At 43.9% G+C, this 23,411-nt stretch overlaps 1 protein-coding gene across 1 annotated transcript in view; it reads left to right on the top strand.

Moving 5' to 3' along the window:
* Positions 1 to 23,411, top strand: part of LOC119951242 (latent-transforming growth factor beta-binding protein 2-like) — a 677,784-nt gene that overhangs the window by 52,810 nt on the left and 601,563 nt on the right. The window contains exon 2 of the mRNA XM_038774298.1: positions 21,372 to 21,442. Within this exon, the coding sequence (XP_038630226.1) occupies positions 21,372 to 21,442 (71 nt within the window). The remainder of the gene's footprint in view (positions 1 to 21,371; positions 21,443 to 23,411) is intronic.

The following is a 23,411-nucleotide window of genomic DNA, read 5'->3' as shown; positions in this document are numbered from 1 at the left end:
GGTGTTCGGGAGGCCCGGCGAACCACACCCACATGTTCTGGGTATGTCCGGCGTTGGAGGGGTTCTGGAAGGGGGTGGCGGGGACCTTGTCCAAGGTGGTCGGTTCCAGGGTGGGACCGGGCTGGGGGCTTGCGGGGGGGGGGGGGGGGGGGGGGGGGGGGGGTTGTTGTTGTTGGGAGAAAATGTGTTGTTGAACAATTTGAAATTCTAGAATGCAAGACACAAGTCTCTGATGTGACAAGTGCTGCTTATCTTTTCACCCATAGATATTTACATGAGAAAGTGTGAAAAAGGGAGAAAATAAATACTAGTACGTAACATAAATGTTGTTCCCAGTTTTAATAAACCTCTATACATTTAATATGCCGCAGGCCTGGCCATTTTGTGGTGGTTTTAGAAGGGAATGATGATGCTTATACAAAAGGATGCAAATGGATCACAACTTACACTGCCTCTGTATCACCACTCTTAAAAGAGCGTGATTCTCAGGTTTCGTTGCGCTCTGGCTTGAGCGAAACGAGGCCAGTGAATAGTGGGAAAGGCCGAAAACGAGAATCACACCAGGCGCCAAACAGTTTGCAATGGAAACGGTCCACTAATGTAGGCAAATCGGGATCTCGCCGCAGCATGGCGAGAAAACAATTATCACCACTTAAACCCTATTTCCATACAATTAACGGGAGCGACCCCATATCCAATGGCCTCCCGTGATTCATCTGCCACCACAACAAGTGGTCATGCAGAGGCCGATTACTACTCCCATTGGAAAACGTGAACCTGGCGGAAGAGCTTCTGTAGGGAGCCGAGCAGGTGAGTAGCCATCTTTGCTCAGAGGCAAAGAGCCCAGCGGTACTGGGCTTGCTGCATCTTTGCTCAGCAGGGGGTGGGGACCCCCGTCTGGGGGGGTGGGGTCTCGACTGGGGGGAGCACCCTCCTCAGCAGTGGGCCGCCATGCGAGGGCGTGGGAGGCGTGGGGGGACAACCACGTGCAGCACCACCATGCCAACCCCTGGATCGTGTGTACCCATTCTGGGGGCAACCCTTGTAACTGCCCCACCGACCACCTATAAACCCCACCGACTGCCGAGGCCTTTGGATGTGCGGCTGAAGCCTATTGCTAATAGGAAATTGGCAATAGTGGTTAAGTGAGCACTTCACACAACCCAAGTGGATTCCCGTGGCTGGGCAGGCAATGTAGCATGTGGGAGCCATTGCCTAGCATTCCAATCACACCTTGATGCATGGACACTGTGCTTGAACACTGCAGGAGGCAACACCACACATGCAGAAGCCAATATCCGAACACCCAGGGGATGGGACACAGCTCCGGGGACATTTCCACGGCCAGAGCGTGGGTGAATGTTACAGGAAGGGAGAGATGCCTGGAGAAATGGGCCAAGGATTCGGAGGTCGTGCCGCATTATGAAAGAAAGTGACAGAGGCATCATACTGCTTGTGGTCAAGGGTTTTAATGTGTCACAGGTGTCCAACAATGCCCCACTCTCTCGATGGTGCTGCCCCACTCTCCCCAACACCCCTTCACTCCCCACACCCTACCTAACCCCCACCCTCTTCCCCCCTCCCGGTGCCCTCTGATCCTCAACATGCTTATCCTTCCTTGTTCTACCGCTACGACTAGGTGTGTCCCTAGGATGCACATCTGAGGTGGAAGCAGCCAGTTGCTTACCGCTTCCCATGTACTTTGATGCCCCTGGCAAGCATTCTCTGGGGTGGAGGGCTCCCAGCAGACTTATCGACAGCACATGCACAACGGGCTGCCCTGTCCCTTGTGCTGACATCTAGACGCGGCCTCATCAGAGGGGTGGAACTTGGCGAAGCTGGTGGCCACCATCCCCACTCCATGGGACAGGTCCAGGCTGGCACCCAGCGCCTTCTCCTCCCGTTCAGTGTCCCTAGAACCCCGTCGTGCACCTCTGGACAAAGGGGCAACTGTTTCGAGCCCTGGCTGCCCCTGCGTCATCTGGCTCTGCCAAGCTCCCTGATGTCTGCACCAAGGTATCGGGGCCTTCGGCTATGCTCCCCAGTGATTGGGCCATGCTTTGCAGTATCTCGGCAATACCCACCTGTGACTAGGACAAGCTCCACAGCACTTTGGCCATTCCAATCTGAGAGCGGGACATGTCCCGCAGAACCTCATCGAGGTCAGCCCAGTAATGGGTCATATCCCCCATCGAGGCAGACATTCTGCCGAGGCCCTCAACCCTGGCCGTCATCAACTGCGCCACATCTTGTACACCTCCACTAATAGTGCTGGCTGCGAGCTGAATGGGGCTGGCTGTGCAAGTGTTGTTTAAGTGCTCCTCGACCATGTTAGATGGGGCGGGGGAGGGGGGCTGGCGAGCGCAGTCCTGCCGAATTGGCTGGCGAGTCTTCATTTGCGGTGAGAAGCCCATGTGGGCTTGTTAAGTGAACCAATTAACGTCGAATAGCCTTGCCAGCCAAGCCTGGCCGATCGCTGAGAAGCTTGCGGCAGTTCCCGCTCGCTACCACACTTAGAAATCTTTCTGGAGAATCGCACCCTTACTTTTCACTGAGTTGAGAGAGCTCATTAGAAAGCTTAATTGGATAGCCAACTGCTGACAATTATTTTTTAAAAGTAGAATGGCGATAAAGAGGCAGAAAAAGAGGCAGTAGAAATGTAAAAACACAAGTAGATCAGCATCACATCAACTCTGGTTAAATTATGATTACTGCAAGGCAAAAGACAATTGAAAACTACTTCTTGGCAGGAGAGTCGAGGTCAGAACATTATATTATACTTCTGCGTACAGAATGGAGAAAAATCACAACTTTATATCTTGCTTTTGATAAATTATACAATATGCGTATAACTTCTAAATCACCCAAAATTGTATAAAGAAGTTGGTTGTATTACTTTGTTTCTGCACATACTCTCACAAGGCAGACCTTCTTTATGTTTGGGGGTGGGGAGGGAGGATATGTTACTAGTGGCGGAAGAGGGTCAGGATAGAATCCACTGCAGATGAAACACAGACTTTGAGGCTCCCAACTGCCAAGATTATCTGAATTGCAATTAAAATCACTGCTGGTGAGCACAAATCTTAGATATTCAATAGAAAAATATTGAAGAAGCCAGAATCTTCTTATAAGCATATTTGTTTACTTATTTTGTAGGATTAAACTGGATAGATCATTCTGGGACAAGGAATAATGAGAAACTTGAAACAAAATAGGGAAATTATATTTAAAATTATGAATATTTCAATTGTGATTTTAATAACAAACTTCCTGTACCTCAACAAATATATACATGCTAATAGTTACTCAGCTTTGGAGATTCGTTCTGCAGAAGGCAATATAAACCAGAAGTATATTTACTTTTTTAAAAAAGCATATAGCAGCAAGCAACAAATCAAAGAAATGAGCAAGATTCCATGAGATGGCTCTGTGACAAAAAAGTAACATCCATCTTATGTGGGATATTTAACATGCTTGTGATGTCTTCAGTCTAATGCTGTCTTTCAGTAGGAGGTCAATGGAAATCTGTGCCACAGATGTGCTTTATAGCTCAACTGCTTGCACACAGTTTGGAAATCCTTACTTTAAATTAATTTAACACTTCTTCAGAATACAATATCTGCATTTATTGTGTTTTGACTTTTTTTTTAAATGCCTGAACGACTTCATTACTGCAACATTACACTGAGTTGATTTTTATCTCCGTGTACTGGCATATAATTTGATGCCATTGTACAGGAAGCTACTGAACCCATTATGCCTGTGCCAGCTATCTAAAAGAAATATATGCCAGCATGGTGGCACAGTGGTTAGCATTACTGCCTAACAGCAATTCAATTCCGGCCTTGGATGACCGTGTGAAGTTTGCACATTTTCTCCGTGTCTGTGTGGGTTTCCTCCAGGTGTTCCAGTTTCCTCCCACAAACCAAAGATGTGCAGGTTACGTGGATTGGCCATAATAAAATTGCCCCTTAGTGTCCAGGGGTGTGCCAGTTACGTGGGGTTACAGGGTTGGAGGGATAGGGTGGGAGTCTGGTTAGGGTGCTCTTCAGAGTCGGTGAGACTTGATGGGCTGAATGGCTTCCTTCTGCACTAAAGCTATTATTCATTCTGCTTTCACCACTGCTTTGGGTAGAGCACTTCATATTTCAACAACCTGATGCACACAACTCCCATCAGATAAAAATATCCCACTGAATGTCAACCTAGTACTCGGAGCTGGATGACTGGCCTCTGCACAGACTGATCTATCGGGTGGGATTTCCCATTGAAGCCACCTGATGCCACCAGGAAACCTGCGGGTGGGGTGTGCTGCGAGCAGGAAAAGAGAATCTCAATAGCCCGGAAATTCTGGCTAATATTCCAGCTGAAGCCTAACAAATATTTTAGAAAAGTTTAGCTTCGCAGTTAATTAGGTACTTGTGAAAATGTAGTCCGTGTTGTATTTGGAGAAATAATAAATATTTAGGGTAAAACAGTGGTTAAAGAAAACGAGAACTATGAAAGATATAAGTGATGATGAAATGGAAGATTAAAGAAAAATAGTAGAATAATTTGATTATTTACTTTAACTATCCATTAGGGAGGGAATATTGATTGCTATACAATTATTATATTAAACATGTTTCAGAGGATTACTGAACTAAGTATGGAGGAGGTACTTAACAGGTTAAGAGGACTGAAGACTAATACATTCCTTGGGCCAGATGTTGTATATCCTTGCACGTTGAAGGCTAAAAAGGAAATCTGTGGGGCACTGACGACTTAGACATAGATGAGTTCCAACGTCTAGAGACACATGAGGCAGACAAAGCACATGCTTACATCTGTTTTCTGTAGCTTGTTTTTCCTGGAACAGGGCACTTGCCTGAGGCTATAGCTTGAGGGGTACCACTCCACAGCAAGCATTCCTGACCAAGAGTCTCACCTGCACCTACTGCCTCTCAGAAGCATGTTTTGCAGGTAATAATCAACCTGTTTTGCTATATTATGAATGCAGCTTACGTGGTTATCAAGTCCTGGAGTGGGAACATAAGAACATAAGAACTATGAGCAGGAGTAGGCCATCTGGCCCCTCGAGCCTGCTCTGCCATTCAATGAGATCATGGCTGATCTTTTGTGGACTCAGCTCCACTTTCCGGCCCGAACACCATAACCCTTAATCCCTTTATTCATAAAAAAAACTATATCTATCTTCATCTTAAAAATATTTAATGAAGGAGCCTCAACTGTTTCACTGGGCAAGGAATTCCATAGATTCACAACCCTTTGGGTGAAGAAGTTCCTCCTAAACTCAGTCCTAACTCTATTGCCCCTTATTTTGAGGCTATGCCACCTAGTTCTGCTTTCAGTAGCCAATGGAAACAACCTACTCGCATCTATCCTATCTATTTCCTTCATAATTTTATAAGTTTCTATAAGATCCCCCCCGCATCCTTCTAAATTCCAACGAGTACAGTCCCAGTCTACTCAACCTCTCCTCGTAACCCAACCCCTTCAGCTCTGGGATTAACCGAGTGAATCTCCTCTTCACACCCTCCAGCGCCAGTACATCCTTCCTCGGGTAAGGAGACCAAAACTGAACACAATACTCCAGGTGTGGCCTCACTAACACCTTATCCAATTGCAGCATAACCTCCCTAGTCTTAAACTCCATCCCTCTAGCAATGAAGGACAAAACTCCATTTGCCTTCTTAATCACCTGTTGCACCTGTTAACCAACTTTTTGCGACTCATGCACTAGCACACCCAGGTCTCTCTGTACAGCAGCATGTTTTAATATTTTATCATTTAAATAATAATCCCTTTTGCTGTTACTCCTACCAAAATGGATAACCTCACATTTGGCTACATTGTATTCCATCTGCCAGACCCTAGCCCATTAACTTAACCTATCCAAATCCCACTGCAGACTTCCGGTATCTTCTGGATTTTTTGCTTTACCACTCATCTTAGTCTCGTCTGCAAACTTGGACACATTGCACTTGGTCCCCACTCCAAATCCTCTGTGCAAATTGTGAACAATTGTGGGCCCAACACTGATCCCTGAGGGACACCACTAGCTACTGATTGCCAACCAGAGAAATCCCCACTCTTTGCTTTCTATTAATTAACCAATCCTCTATCCATGCTACTACTTTACCCTTAACACCATGCATCTTTATCTTATGCAGCAACCTTTTGTGTGTCACCTTGTCAAAAGCTTTCTGGAAATCCAGATATACCACATCCATTGGCTCTATCGCACTGGTAATGTCCTCAAAAAATTCCACTAAATTAGTTAGGCACGACCTGCCCTTTATGAACCCATGCTGCGTCTGCCCAATGGGACAATTTCCATCCAGATGCCTCGCTGTTTCTTCCTTGATGATAGATTCCAGCATCTTCCCCACTACCGAAGTTAAGCTAACTGGCCTATAATTACTCGCTTTCTGCCTATCTCCTTTTTTAAACAGTGGTGTCACATTTGTTAATTTCCAATCCGCCGGGACCACCCCAGAGTCTGGTGAATTATTGTTAGTGCATTTGCAATTTCCCTAGCCATCTCTTTTCGCACTCTGGGATGCATTCCATCAGGCCAGGAGTCTTGTTTACCTTTAGCCGCATTAGCTTGCCCATCACTACCTCCTTAGTGATAACAATCATCTCAAGGTCCTCACCTGTCATAGCCTCATTTCCATCAGTCACTGGCATGTTATTTGTGTCTTACACTGTGAAGACCGACCCAAGAAACCTGTTCAGTTCCTCAGCCATTTCCTCAGCTCCCATTATTAAATCTCCCTGCTCATAGACTTTACAGTGCAGAAGGAGGCCATTCGGCCCATCAAGTCTGTACCGGCTCTTGGAAAGAGCACCCTACCCGAGATCAACACCTCCACTCTATCCCCATAATCCAGTAACCCCACCCAACACTAAGGGCAATTTTGGACACTAAGGGCAATTTATCATGGCCAATCCACCTAACCTGCACATCTTTGGACTGCTCATCCTCTAAAGGACCAATATTTACCTTAGCCACTCTTTTTTGTTTTGTATATTTGTAGAAACTTTTACTATCTGTTTTTATATTCTGAGCAAGTTTACTCTCATAATCTATCTTACTCTTCTTTATAGCTTTTTTAGTAGCTTTCTGTTGCCCCCGAAAGATTTCCCAGACCTCTAGCCTCCCACTAACCTTTGTCACTTTGTATGCTTTTCCTTCAATTTGATACTCTCCCTTATTTCCTTAGATATCCACGGTCAATTTTCCCTCTTTCTACCGTCCTTCATTTTTGTTGGTATAAACCTTTGCTGAGCACTGTGAAACATCGCTTGGAAGGTTCTCCACTGTTCCACAACTGTTTCACCATAAAGTCTTTGCTCCCAGTCTACCTTAGCTAGCTCTTCTCTCATCCCATTGTAATCTCCTTTGTTTAAGCACAAAACACTAGTGTTTGATTTTACCTTCTCACCCTCCATCTGTATTTTAAATTCCACCATATTGTGATCGCTCCTTCCGAGAGGATCCCTAACTATGAGATCATGAATCAATCCTGTCTGATTACACAGGACAAGATCTAGGACCACTTGTTCCCTCATAGGTTCCATTACATACTGCTCTGGGAAATTATCGCGGATAGATTCTATAAACTCCTCCTCAAGGCTGTCTTGACCGACCTGGTTAAACCAATTGACATGTAGATTAAAATCGCCGATGATAACAGCTGTACTATTTCTACATGCATCCATTATTTCTTTGTTTTTATTGCCTGACCCACCATAATGTTACTATTTGGTGGCCTATAGACTACTCCTATCAGTGACTTTTTTGCCTTACTATTCCTGATTTCCACCCAAATTTACCCTTATCCTCCATAGCATTGATGTCATCCTTACTATTGCCCCGATGTCATCCTTAAATAACAGAGCTACACTACCTCCCTTACCATCCACTCTGTCCTTCCGTATAGTTTGATACCCTTGGATATTTAACTCCCAGTCATGACCATCCTTTAACATGTTTCAGTAATGGCCACTAAATCATAGTCATTCATGATGATTTGCGGCATCAACTCATTTACCTTATTCCGAATACTACGAGCGTTCAGGTAAAGTACACTTATGTTGGCTTTTATACCTCTGTTTGAATCTTAACACCTAAAATAGTAACCTTTCCTCAGTTATTTTTCCTCTTAACTTTTCTCCTAATTTTCCTTGTCGTTGAACCCATATCTTCATGTAACAACCTGCTGCGTCACTTTCCATTCATGTTTTTCTTCCCGTTTTATTCCTTTTAGTATTACTGGGCCTATTCACTGAACTCTCCTCAGTTACTATACCCTGTACTGTGGCCCTTTTTGATTTTTGACTATGGCTTCTCTGCCTTACACTTTCCCCCTTACCGCCTTTTGTTTCTGTCTTACTACCTTCCGACTTCCTGCATCGGTTCCCATCCTCCTGTCACATTAGTTTAAACACTCCCCAACCGCTCTCGCAAATAGCCCCCCAAGGACATCAGTTCCAGTCCTGCCCAGGTGTAGCCCGTCCAGTTTTTACAGGTCCCACCTCCCCCAGAACCGGTCCCAATGCCCCAGGAATCTGAAACCCTCCCCCTGACACCATCCCTTCAGCCACCTATTCATCCTATATATCCTGTCATTTCTACTCTGACTAGCAAGTGGCACCGGTAGTAACCCTGAGATCACTACCTTCAAGGGCCGATTTATTAATTTCCTTCTAGCTCCCTGTATTCTGCTTTTAGGACCACATCCTTTTTTTAATCTATGTCGTCTGTACCAATGTATACCACGACCACTGGCTGTTCACCCTCCCCCTCCAGAATGTCCTGTACCCGCTCCGAGACATCCTTGACCCTTGCACCAGGAAGACAACATACCATCCTGGAGTCTCGTTTGCGCCCACAGAAACGCCCGTCTATTCCCCTTACAATTGAATCCCCTGTAACTATTGCACTGTCACACTTATCACCCCTCCCCTCTGCAGCAGAACCAACCGTGGTGCCACGAGTTTGGCTGTTGCTTTTTTTCCCCTGAGAGGCCATTCCCCTCAACAGTATCCAAAGCGGTATATCTGTTCTGCAGGAGATTCCTGCACTACCTGCCTCGCTCTCTTGCTCTGTCTGGTGGTCACCCATTCCCTTCCTGCCTGCGGAGTCTGAGCCTGCAGTGTGACCACCTCTCTATATGTGCTATCCACGATGCTCTCCGACTCGCGCATACTCCACAGTGTCTCCAGCCGCCGCTCCAGCTCTGAAACTCGAACTTCCAGGCGCTGCAACCGGAGACACTTCCTGCACACATGCTGACCCTGGGGACTGGAACTGTCCCTAGCCTGTCACATGAAGCAAGAGGAGCAGACCACACCTTGGAGCTGTCCTGCCATGATTTATTCCTTTAAATTAAACTTTTGAAATTAAACTTGACAAAGATGTTTTTGTGTCAGATTATATCCAATCTCCTGTGTACTATTTAATTAGCTTTACCCCAGAGTATTTACCTTGCTTGATCTGACAACAAATTAGTTATTTAATTGAAATTTAAAAAGTTATTTAAATCAACTTAAAAATAGTAATTTAAATCAACCCAAAATAATTATTTAAGTGAGATTAAAAAATTAAAAAATTGTAATTCAAATCAACTCTAAAATAGTAATTTAAGTCAAATTTTAAAAATAGTAATTCAAATCAACGTAAAAATAGTAATTTAAATCAAATTAAACCTAGTAACTCCACAAATATTCAAATTTAGCCCAGTCTGCCTTTCAGCCAATCAGGCCACAGTCTCCTGTGACATCACGTTACCGGGTTTTTTTCAATTTGAAATAAACAAACAGACAATCAGCTGTCCTACCTGCAGCGCAGTGTCCTGCACAGGTCCACTCCTCTCTGCTCCTGGCTGTACTCTCACTGTTTTAAACACTGAAACTCCCGGCTCTCCTCTCGGTGTTTTAAACACTGAAACTCCGGGCTCTCCTCTCGGTGTTTTAAACACTGAACTCCCGGCTCTCCTCTCGCTGTTTTAAACACTGAAACTCCCAGCTCTCCTCTCGCTGTTTTAAACACTGAAACTCGCGGCTCTCCTCTCACTGTTTTAAACACTGAAACTCCCGGCTCTCTTCTCGGTGTTTTAGACACTGAAACCCCCGGCTCTCCTCTTGCTGTTTTAAACACTGAAACTCCCGGCTCTCCTCTTGCTATTTTAAACACTGAAACTCCCAGCTCTCCTCTCGCTGTTTTAAACACAAACTCCCAGCTCTCCTCGCGCTGTTTTAAACACAAACTCCCAGCTCTCCTCTCGCTGTTTTAAACACTGAAACTCGCGGCTCTCCTCTCGCTGTTTTAAACATTGAAACTCCTGGCTCTCCTTTCGCTGTTTTAACCTGTTTTGCTATATTATGAATGCACCTTACATGGTTATCAAGTCCTGGAGTGGGATTCGAACCCAGAGTTTCTGGTGCAGAGGCAGGGCCATTCCCCACTGTAGTTCAAGACCTCTCTCACTAACTATACTCAAGAAATAATTATTAGACACTGGAAAGTTTCTGTGTGACTGAAAAATTAGAAATTGGCGAGATTCTGGTTACAGTGGTTCCAAAAGACCAACCTTTCAAAATATACAGAGGATAATCCAAGAGGAAGTGTAATAAATTGAATAATTATCACGATAGATAACAAGAGTCAAAGAGAACAAAGTATTTAAAACTTTGACAGCTTTGATAAAGAGTCATCCAGGCTTGAAATGTTAGCTCCCTTCTCCCTCCACAGATGCTGTCAGACCTGCTGATATCGTCCAGTATTTTCTGTTTCAGATTTCAGCATCCGCAGTAATTTGGTTTTCGTACATTCATAAGATATCGGGGCAGAATTGGGTCATTTGGCCCATCGAGTCTGCTCCGCCATTCGATCATGGCTGATCTAATCCTGGCCTTAGCTCCACTGTCCTGCCTGTTCTCCATTACCCTTCAATCCGTTACCAATTAAAAATCTGTCTAACTCCTCCTTAAATTTACTAACTGTCCCTGCATCCACCGCATTCTGGGGTGCAAATTCCACAGATTTAAGACCCTTTGGGAGAAGTAAATTCTCCTCAAGTCGTTTTAAATTTGCCACCTCTTATCCTAGGACTATGATTCTTCTTCTTGAATGCCCCACAAATTCGCTCTATATCTACTTTATCCATACCTTTTATCATCTTGTATATCTCAATTTGCTCTCTCCTCATTGTTCTAATATCGAGTGAGTATAGGCCTAAACTGTTCAATCTCTTATCATAAGACAAGCCCCCCATTTCTGGAATAAACCCAGTGAACCTCCTCTGAACTGCCTCCAATGCCACTACATCTTTCCTCAAATAAGGCGACCAAAACTGTGCACAATACTCCAGGTGTGGTCTTACCTATGCCTTGTGCATTGCTACAACACTTCCTTACCTTTATACTCTATTCCTTTAGCTGTAAATGCCAACATTCCATTCACTTTCTTTATTATCTGCTTTACCTCCATGCTAATTTTCTGTAACTTATGAACAATGACCCCCAGATCCCTCTACATCAGAGGATCCCAAAGTCTCTCCGCATTTAGATAATAAGTTGCTTTCTCATTTTTCCGATCAAAATGCATGACCTCACACTTATCCACATTAACCTCCATTTGCCAGATCTTGGCCCACTCTCCTGACCTATTTACATCCATTTGTAAGGTTTTATTTCCTCATTGCAACTTCCTGTTTCACCTACTTTTGTGTCATCTGTAAATTTGGCTATAGAACTTTCTATCCCTGTATCCATCACAAACCCACCGACTCCCACATCTACCTCGTCTACAACTCTTCACACTCCAAATCCTGTAAGGACTCCATCCCATTCTCCCAGTTCCTTCACCTCCTTCGCATTTATTCTGATGATGCCACTTTCCAAAACGGTGCTGCTGACGTGTCTTCGTTCTTCCTTAATCGTGGTTTTCCACCCTCTGGGTCGACAGGGCTCTCAACCATGTACAACCCATCTCCCACACCTCTGCCCTCACCCCTCCCCTCCCTCTCTCCCGGAACCAGGATATGGTCCCCCTTGTCCTCACTTTTCACTCCATCAGCCTCCCCATTCAAAGAATCATCCTCCGCCAGTTGCGCCAATTCCAGCATGTTTCTGTCAGAATTACTGCAAGGCATACACGGGAGTACTCTTTATTGACTTGTGCACAAGGAGAGCAACTCAGTGGGGTTCATTGCATTGCTCTGTCTGAGTCCAGCGAAGCAGAAACAGTTATAGTTTATTCAACCAATAGATTAACAGGTTGCAGTCTAATCCTTCATTTGCATGTCATGCACACCAATAATATCACAGTTAAACTTTCATTTTAAAGCAATGAAAGGATAGTAATTCTAGCCAGTAGAAAACAGGGCTTACGGAATGAGCACTTTCAATCTTTCTTTTGCATAATTATCTCCCTCCTGCCCTTGGAAATTACGGTAGTTTATAGAAAAGTGCATGGCTACCTCCATCATTCTGTCTCCACAGACCTACATCATTCACTGAGAACCAGGATATTTTGGATTCCACACTACCCATGTCCTTTACTAAGAAACAGAATATTATGGATTCCATAATTCCACCATCAAACACATCTTCTCCCACCCGCCTGTCAGCAGTTTGCAGGGACCGTTCCCTCCGGGCTACCCTGGTCCACAGCTTCATCACCCCAAATACCTCACCCTTTTCCCAAGACACCTTCCCATACAATCCCAGAAGAATTAATACCTGCCCCTTTACCTCCTTCCTGCTCACCATCTCAGATCCTAAAAACTCTTTTCAAGTGAGGCAGTGCTCCTTCAATCTGGTCTTTTGCATTCGCTGCTCCCAGTGTGATCTACTCTACATTGGAGAGACTAAATGCAGACAGGGTGACCACTTTGCAAAACACCTCCGGTCCGTCTGTAAGCAGGACCCAGACCTTCCTGTTGCGTGCCATTTCAACTCGCCATCCTGCTGCAATGTTCCAGTGAACCCCAGCACAATCTGGAGGAACAGCACCTCATCCTCCGATCAGGCACGTTACAGCCTTCTGGACAACACTGAGTTCAACAACTTCAGACTGTGAACTCTCTCCTCCACCTTCACCCCATTTTGTTTCTATCAATTTATTTTTATTTTCATTTATTCCATTGATCTGTTTTTCTCTCATCACTGTTCCCCCCTCCCCCCACTGCACTTGGGCTAACTGTCTTTCACACATTTTAATCTCTTTATTTGCCACTATCAGCACCTTTCTTAGCCTTAATCACCCATTTTACATTGTTTGTAATCTGTCCTAAACATCTTTGTCTATCTCCACCTATCGTTGGCCCCCTATCCAGCCTCACCGTTCCACCCCCCCCCCCCCCCCCACTACAGTATAAATTTGACTCAATTTCCAGTTCTCTCTAGCTTTTGAGTCATCCAGATTTTAAAAGTTAGCTCCCGTCCCTCTCCACAGATGCTGCTGCACCTGCTGAGATTATCCAGTGTTTTTTCATTTTTGTTTCAGATTCCAGCATCCGCAGTAATTTTATTTTATCCCCATACCCAAGTTGTTTATATAGATTGGAAATAGATGGGGCCCAAGAACCCTGTGGTAACCCACTAATTACATCTTGCCATCCAGAAAAAGACCTATTTATCCCGATTCTGTCTTCTGTCCGTCAACCGGCATTCTGTCCAAGCTAATACATTACCACTAATCCCAAGTCATTTTACCTAGAAAATTAACCTTCTGTGCGGCACCTTATCAAACGCCTTCCAGAAGTCCAAATATATTGCATCTACAGGATCCCCATTATCTGCTTTGCTTGTTACAACCTCAAAGAAATCTAGCAAATTAGTCAAACATGATGTGCCCTTCATAAAACCATGCTAATCTGATGGATAGCGTTTTGACTTTCCAATTGTCCTGACATTACATCCTTGATAATTGACTTGAACAATTTCCCAACAACAGATGTTAAACTATCTGGTCTGTAATTTCCCATTCTGCCTGACTCCTTTTTGAATAAGGGTGTTATGTTAGCATTTTTCCAATCCACTGAAACCTTTCCCATGTCCAGGGAATTTTAGAATACTCTAACCAATGGATCCACTATCTTCGTTGCCACTTCCTTTAACACTTTAATCCTGGGAAGCACGGTGGCGCAGTGGTTTAGCCCTGTTGCCTCACGGCGCCGAGGTCCCAGGTTCGATCCCGGCTCTGGGTCACTGTCAGTGTGGAGTTTGCACATTCTCCCCGTGATCGTGTGGGTTTCACCCCCACAACCCAAAAGATGTGCCGGCTAGGTGAATTGGCCACGCTAAACTGCCCCTTAATAGGAAAAAATGAATTGGGTACTCTACATTTATTTTTTTAAATACTTTAATCCCAATAGTCTGTTGAGTATTGTTTCCCTATTGATGTTGATTGTTCTAAGTTCCTCCCTTTCTATTACCTCTGAATTGCCCGTTCCTATAGGAATGGTATTAGCATCTTTGCCATTTCTGTCTTCCCCACTATTAACTCTCTGGAGTTTCACCTTCCAAGGGACCAACATTCACTTTAGTGACTCTCTTTCCTTTTATGTACTTCTATAAGATGCTGTTATCCTTTTTGATATCTTGGACTAGTTTTATTTTCTAATTTAATTAAGGGCTCGAGTTTTGAGAAGCAAAATGATCTTTTTATCATGTTTAAACTTTTCATGATCCTTGGTCACGTTATTGCTCCATTAAGGAACTTTGGTATGTCTATAACCACTTAAGTTTTTTGGCTGCTTGAGAAGGATGATGATTGCAGGTGCATCGTGACTGGTTATTTTTCAATCCCGCTGACAAAACTGCATCCTGAGGAGTTGCACTGTGAAAAATAAACACTCATTCATGAAACGTAACAACCCCCTTCGCAGAAAGCGAATTGCTAAGAGAAAAGACGCCAGAGTTTCCCCAACTACAAAAAGCCAAGGGGAATTTCTAACTTTGGAAAGGTGCCCGAGAAGGACATGTTTGAATCGGGGCGGCGGGGTCTCAGCTGCACTTTTACCGACTTGCTCATACCTGTACTTTCGTGCCGGCACCTGTTGATGTGAGGCTGTGTGTGTCAGCTGGCTGTGCCGGCCGGCCGGCCGGCCGCGTGCCTGCCAGGCTCCCGCCTCGCGCGCTGGGCCGCCACGTGCGCAACGGTCAGGCGCCATTTCAAATTCAACTTCGAAACGGTCGAGGGCGCTGAGGTAAATCAGGCAGCGCTCAAATCTGGTACCGCACCTCGCCCCCTTCCTTCCCCGTTTTCATTCGGGGACGGAGTGGAGCGGAGTGAGCAACCAATCGCGCGTTTAAAAAAAATATATTTAACGAAATCCAGTGTCACGAGAATACAATGGCGTGGCTCGGCTTGTGACTCCCCCCCCCCCCCCCTTGCCAAAAACCTGTTCACCCAAGAGTTCACACTTCTATTTTAATAGTTCGCCCAGCAAGCTGTGCAAACCTGGTCGACTTGGAAAGCCCAGTCTCAGCCAGCCCTTCTGTGACTCATCTGCCATAAATGTATCATCTACCTTGGGTGGCATGGTAGCACAGTGGTTAGCACTGTTGCTTTGCAGCGCCAGGGACCCGGGTGCGGTTCCCAGCTATAAGACCATAAGACATAGGAGCGGAAGTAAGGCCATTCGGCCCATCGAGTCCACTCCACCATTCAATCATGGTTGATTTCAACTCCATTTACCCGCTCTCTCCCCATAGCCCTTAATTCCTCGAGAAATCAAGAATTTATCAATTTCTGTCTTAAAGACGCTCAACGTCCCGGCCTCCACCGCCCTCTGTGGCAATGAATTCCACAGACCTACCACTCTCTGGCTGAAGAAATTTCTCCTCATCTCTGTTCTAAAGTGACTCCCTTTTATTCTAAGGCTGTGCCCCCGCGTCCTAGTCTCCCCTGCTAATGGAAACAACTTCCCTACGTCCATCCTATCCAAGCCATTCATTATCTTGTAAGTTTCTATTAGATCTCCCCTCAACCTCCTAAACTCCAATGAATATAATCCCACGATCCTCAGACGTTCATCGTATGTTAGGCCTACCATTCCTGGGATCATCCGTGTGAATCTCCGCTGGACCCGCTCCAGTGCCAGTATGTCCTTCCTGAGGTGTGGGGCCCAAAATTGCTCACAGTATTCTAAGTGGGGCCTAACTAGTGCTTTATAAAGCCTCAGAAGTACATCCCTGCTTTTATATTCCAAGCCTCTTGAGATAAATGACAACATTACATTTGCTTTCTTAATTACGGACTCAACCTGCAAGTTTACCTTTAGAGAATCCTGGACCAGGACTCCCAAGTCCCTTTGCACTTTAGCATTATGAATTTTGTCACCGTTTAGAAAATAGTCCATGCCTCTATTCTTTTTTCCAAAGTGCAAGACCTCGCACTTGCCCACGTTGAATTTCATCAGCCACTTCTTGGACCATTCTCCTAAACTGTCTAAATCTTTCTGCAGCCTCCCCACCTCCTCAATACTACCTGCCCCTTCACCTATAGAACAGTACAGCACAGAACAGGCCCTTCGGCCCTCGATGTTGTGCCGAACAATGATCACCCCACTTAAACCCACGTAACCCGTATACCCGTAACCCAACAATCCCCTCATTAACCTTACACTACGGGCAATTTAGCATGGCCAATCCACCTAACCCGCACATCTTTGGACTGTGGGAGGAAACCGGAGCACCCGGAGGAAACCCACGGGCACACGGGGAGGACGTGCAGACTCCACACAGACAGTGACCCAGCCGGGAATCGAACCTGGGACCCTGGAGCTGTGAAGCATTGATGCTAACCACCATGCTACCGTGAGGCCCCTTCTACCGTGAGGCCCCTAACATCGGCAAACTTGGCCAGAATGCCCCCAGTCCCGTCATCTAGATCGTTAATATATAAAGAGAACAGCTGTGGCCCCAACACTGAACCCTGCGGGACACCACTTGTCACCGGTTGCCATTCCGAAAAAGAACCTTTTATCCCAACTCTCTGCCTTCTGTCTGACAGCCAATCGTCAATCCATGTTAGTACCTTGCCTCGAATACCATGGGCCCTTATTTTATGGTCACTGTGCGGAGTCTGCACGTTCTCCCCGTGTCTGCGTGGGTTATCTCCGGGTTCTCCGGTTCCCTCCCACAAGTCCAGAAAGACCTGCTTGTAAGCTGAATTGGACGTTCTGAATTCTCCCCCAGTGCACCTGAACAGGCGCCAGAGTGTGGCGACTAGGGGATTTTCACAGCAGTGTTAATGTGAGCCTAATTGTGATACTAATAAAGATTATTATTGTTATTATAATAACCGTTGTTGCAAAAGTTAACTTGTTTATATCCTAACCCACTTACCATTGATGCCGGCCATATTGACCCAAACCATCCTGAGCTGAGAATTCAACTCCAATCCTTCTGATTACACAGTTCACATATTTCTATCTCTGTAACATTTCCTGACTCTGCCTATCTCCCGTACCAGCCTCCCCGGACAGGCGCCGGAATGTGGTGACTAGGGGCTTTTCACAGTAACTTAATTGAAGCTTACTCGTGACAATAAAGCGATTTTCATTTCATTATTCATTTCATATATCAGTTGATCTGCCTCTAGAAGCTGCCACACCTTTCCCACCTGTAACTTGACTATTACAGTGCTCTCATGGCTAGCTTCTCATCCTCTATGTTCTGTCAACTTAAGCTTGTAAAATTCTGTCATATGTATTCTGTCCCGCAGCAGGTTCCGCTCTCACATAGTTCCTGACCTTGCTGATCAACAATTGCTCTGTCTCCAATGCATAAAAATTCTTGTCTAAGCCTTCAAGCCCCCTTAATTGCCTCAACTTTCCCTATTTTTGTAACCTATCTTCTCATGAACTCTTCAGTGGCTCCATTTTCTGGTTGCCCCATTATCCATGACTGTCTAGTTACTGACATACTAGACGTCAGAATTTGCACCCTAAGTCTTGTCACCTTTCTTGCTATCCTCTTTACGTCTTATCTTTGATTAAGTTCCTAATACCTCATCTAACTGTTCCTTCTTTGGCAAGGTTTCCATCCCCCCCCCGCTCTGTAAACCACCTTAAAACATATTCTTTGTTGAAGATGCCATATAAATGGATGTTGTTATCTGTCTCAGTGTACTAATTTGTGGATATAAATAAAGAACTATGATTTGTCACTAACAAAGGGAACTTAAAAATGATTTTCATTGTATGATAGGTACAGAACATCATTGTGTTATGGGAACGGGGTTTTCAGAACCCCAAAATGTATCATGGAGTTCAACCAACCTCTCCCTTTAATGTATTGTTGCTTTTGAAGCACACGGCTTGGTCTCCAGGTGTGGTATTACAATTATGGACACGTGGTTTTTAAAATGAGACAATGTTTATTCCATGAACTCAACTTAACCTTTTAAAATAAACATTGGCTCCCTTAACACCCCTTACTTCAAAGATAACCCCGAAAATAATACAACACAAGATAATCCCGCAAAATGTTCCTTCAAACCTCCAAAAGACTTAACACCTTTAAACAGAAACACATCAGGTTCAAGACATTACTATTATGAGTTTAAATCACCCAAATGATTCAGAGATATTCTTTCCTGGCAAAGATCACAGCAGATTCCAGCTTACTGCAAACACAGACACACCCAAGCTCTTTTTCTCAAAACTGGCTTTCTCCTTTTAAACAGCTCACAGCAAACCAGCCAGGCACTTTCAGCTGCTCTCTCTCAAACTGAAACCAGACACTGCAAAATGGCTGAGCTAAAACCCAGCTCCACCCACACTCTGACATCACTTCAGTAATATGAGCTGCTCCATTTCTTAAAGGTACTTTAACATGACAATTGCAACAAACTGTGTTCCTGTGTGTAAATGCACATTCATATCCATGCCTTCTCAGATGTGGTATCCTCTACATTGCACTATTTACAGAGCAGAAGAAAGGTTCCCCATTGTGAAAAAGGCTGAATTCTTGGGCAAATCTCACCGTATCACTACATTTCAGTAACACAGATCAAAGTTGTCTTCCTAAACTTGTGAATTGTATATAGCATGAAAGAAGAGAAATAAAACAAATTTTGCTCATTACACTTTGATATTGTCAAATCTTCCAACCTTTTTGTTTCAAAATGGGTTCAAGGGCGGGCTAAGTATCAAGCATCAGGGTTAATGAGATGTATTCATGGTATTTGCACTCTGTTGCTGTTTCCTATCAGTACTTTTTCTTACTTTAGTAACTCAATTTTTGATGATTGCCGGCCATATCCAGGTGCATTATTAACTCTGAGGTTTAATACTTAGCCATTTTAGTGAGTTAAGAAGCAGCGACAAGAATTTAAACCGATAACCAGAAGTTCTGATGTACAAACAAGAGAATGACTTGAAATTTATTGCCTTTCTTCCACAGTTTGCATAAGAATTGGAAAGTATAACAACTTATTTCGACACAAAGATACAAACATTTTGAAAACAGTTTGGGAAATTATTTTGTTGAATAATATGTTAAATAGATGGCATGCAGAGATGAGTGGGATCATTGAATACAAAACTACTAACAACATTTTCATTTTGAAACTTGATGCAGACCATATCCCTCCGGAGATAATTCTGAAACAAAATGAAAGGCTTCAGACCTCTAAAAGATGCACCAAAATAGATTGAATGTTGAAAAGGAAGAAACACCATGAGAGAATGGATGAAGGGCCAAATAGGAGTAGACACCTGGTTGGATAAAAAAAACCCCAGAGATTAAAGATAAAGTTGCTGGGAAATAGCTGGTAAAATATGAAGAAACCAGGACTAAATTATTTGTTTCTCTTTTCCATTATCAGATATTCCTCTCTCCCACTTTTTCATTGGGCTTGCACTGCTGTTTTCTCCCATCATCTCAATTCTTTCTCATTGGATGTGAAAGCATTGTAAATCCTGTTTTTCAGAGATGCATTTTAATTCAATCTTCTAATAATGGTTATTTCTCTTTTTGTATTCTCTTGCAGCACATCGAATTTTGCTGTTAGCACTTTGAACATACAACTGTGTCTGGGCTTGTGTCGCTTCTTCTTTGTAGCTGTACAAAAGCAGATAGGGAGATTATAGTTTAGTTCGACAAATGAAGAAATACACTTTTCATGAATTAAAGATAAATAGTTTTACAAAATAAAACTATGATGAAACCTATTGTCAAAAGCTTGAAAATAAGTACTGAAGTACTCATCTGCTCTCAATTTCTATAAATTAGTATGTGGATAGCTGACATATTTTGTGAATTTCTGGATCTATCATGGCTGAGTTTGAATTTTTTCTTATAATCCCAGACTTAGATCAATCCTAAGAAATTGTACTTGGCATAAATGTGGCTGAATTCAGACAGGAAAAGCCTAAGGGGCATTGAGTGATCTGCAGTGCAGAAGAAAATAGCTTGTTGGTTGTTACAAAATTCATTGGAGCAACCGAAGTATGCTCATGCATGTGAATTGCGCTGAATTGAAATTTCCCCTAGTGACACATTATCTTGAGGAGTAATACCGGCAAAAGGAGAAGCAGGTATTTATTCGTCAGACTGAGTAAATTATCATATTGAATATTAGAAAACGGGGGTCAAAGCAGTCCCAGAGCATAGAAAATTACTTTGAGGATTATACAGTTGCATTTGTTAAATAAATTTAGAGTACCCAATTCATTTTTTCCAATTAAGGAACAATTTAGCGTGGCCAATCCACCTACCGTGCACATCTTTTGATTGTGGGGCGAAACCCACGCAAACACGGGGAGAATGTGCAAACTCCACATGGACAGTGATCCAGAGCCGGAATCGAACCTAGGACCTCGGCGCCGTGAGGCAACAGTGCGATCCACTGCGCCACCATGCTTACAGTTGCATTTTTGAGGAGTTATTTTTGTTTCTCCTTTTAAGTTACCCCATATGCCTGAGTAACTATCACACGTGTGGACATTGACAATGAATACCAGCACTTTTTTGATATTTGAGGGCATCACAGCAGGGCCCAATACTGTTATTGCATTCTGGATGGAGTAGCTAGATAGCAAGAAGTAATGGTAAGTTGGCCAGTATTCCCCTTTTGATATGACTCTGAGGCCAATTGCATTACTCTAAACCTCTCCAACCAAGATTAGTCAACACATACAGCACAATTGCACATGGTGCCTCGTAGAGATTGCTGTTCACTGGATGAACTGCAAACTCATCAGGGAGTACCAAATGTATTGCTTACAATGGTTTTATGAATGATCCAATAGCTTATACAGCCAAATAAACATATTGTATAACAAATAAAATTAATAATGGTTAAAGACATAATTTCATAATTAACACACAAATTTTGCTTTCAGAGCTAATGTTTGTGGAAGACAGTGCTGTTCTGGATGGACTGTGAGCCCTGGTACAAACAGATGTATAAAACGTAAGTATAATACTGATGGTGTTATGTTGCTTCAGCGCCATGCTGGATATTTAATTTATGAGCAATTAACTTCAACTGTACACAAAGAATGCTTGTTGCAATTACATTTCATCTTCCCAAAACTTGAAAGAAGACAGAGAGAAATTATCTGTAGTCCTTCCTGCTTACCAAGATGTAACACAATTTGCCTGCAATGAATGATAGACAGTGCAACAAGAAATATAAAAATAGTACTTTTTATGCTAATTGTTAGAATAACACTAGATTTGAAGAATCTATTGGCCACTGCTTTATGATAATTTATATATTGTGGTGCAGCACGGTAGCATTGTGGATAGCACAATCGCTTCACAGCTCCAGGGTCCCAGGTTCGATTCCGGCTTGGGTCACTGTCTGTGCGGAGTCTGCACATCCTCCCCGTGTGTGCGTGGGTTTCCTCTGGGTGCTCCGGTTTCCTCCCACAGTCCAAAGATGTGCAGGTTAGGTGGATTGGCCATAATAAATTGCCCTTAGAGTCCAAAATTGCCCTTAGTGTTGGGTGGGGTTACTGGGTTATGGGGTTTATGGGGATAGGGTGGAGTTGTTGACCTTGGGTAGGGTGCTCTTTCCAAGAGCCGGTGCAGACTCGATGGGCTGAATGGCCTCCTTCTGCACTGTAAATTCTATGGTTCTATGAAAAGAGTACTCAAGTTGAAAAGCGGAATCCTGTGTGAAAGCATTTGGACCAGGTTCTCAAGTCCTTTACCTCACCATGGAAATCCCAAACCTGATGGAAAAAATGTGGTCCAGCAAGAAAATACTCATCTTCCCCTGCCACCTGTTACATCATCAATAATGGAAAGTTCAATGAGTACCTTTCTTGCCTTGGTGTGGAATCCAAGACCCACCACAATGATTTCATCCATTAGAAATTCCTACAGAATACCATCCTCCAGCATAATTAACTAGGCTGGAATGTGACTGATATGCTGTGAATCCCACTATCTGGACCAAAGGTTAGTCCCAAACCTGTGTTGGCAAATGGCAGATGCACGAGCAGATCAATAACCAGTTAGGCTGCTGTCAGGACCGCCATCCCATTAAGAGCAGAGTGGCCCGCTCTTTGAACTGGCGACCCAAACACGAGGCTGGCAGCTTAGCAGTGGCACCAATGGAGTTGGCTGCTGCTGAGATTGCATGGAGATACTTACATGTGCTAATGCCCTTGAAGGGCAAGTAAAATCTTTTTTAATATGTAGGGGCTCCACTAATCGGAGGAATGAACCCTTTAGGCATGTCATCAGAGCCATGGGAGTGGTCATTGCTGTTGAGGGCTGTGCTGTGGGACATGGAAATCCCTGGAAGCAAGATACACTTTCAGGGTGGGATGCCACTGGGAGGCTAGCTCATTGTACCTGGAAGACTCCCCATGGGATTGGAGGGCCAATCCAAAGTGCAAGAGGGACCCAAAATAGTTGTTGATAGGCCAGTGAATTGGATTAAAATGCAAGATCTGTTGTAGCTACTTTGTAACTAAGCTTTGACCCGTGCAAACAATTCAGTTCACACATTTTGCACCAAATTTTCCTGTTTAATATAAGTGAAAAGAACAATGGTCAGAAAAATATATAAAGTTTGTGCAGTTGCAGTTTTATTTGAATGTTTCATTGCTGAAAAAGGCATTTTAAGTAAGGGTAGCTAAAACAGGACCATCTCCAGACCTCCCAGTGTCACTCCTACATGTCACAAAAGGTTTATAATATAATACATAACTGTTGCAATATAGTAGTTGAGCTTTTGTGGTATTACGCACTGAGTCAAGACATCCTCTTCATTTGAAGTTGGGAAATAGGGCAGGTAATTGGATCAGCTAGCACAGAAGCAATTCCATTCCTATTTGATAGGAAGCCATACATCAAATGTGAAAACAGGGAAGTACAGTTGATTGAAGTATTATGAGAGACACTGATCACTTCTCAGACAGCAGAAT

Source organism: Scyliorhinus canicula, chromosome 2 (genome assembly GCF_902713615.1).
Source record: "Scyliorhinus canicula chromosome 2, sScyCan1.1, whole genome shotgun sequence".
In the NCBI taxonomy this organism is placed as follows: domain Eukaryota; kingdom Metazoa; phylum Chordata; class Chondrichthyes; order Carcharhiniformes; family Scyliorhinidae; genus Scyliorhinus; species Scyliorhinus canicula.
Note: the sequence above shows the minus strand (reverse complement) of the source record. Positions and strands in the feature narration are given on the sequence as shown.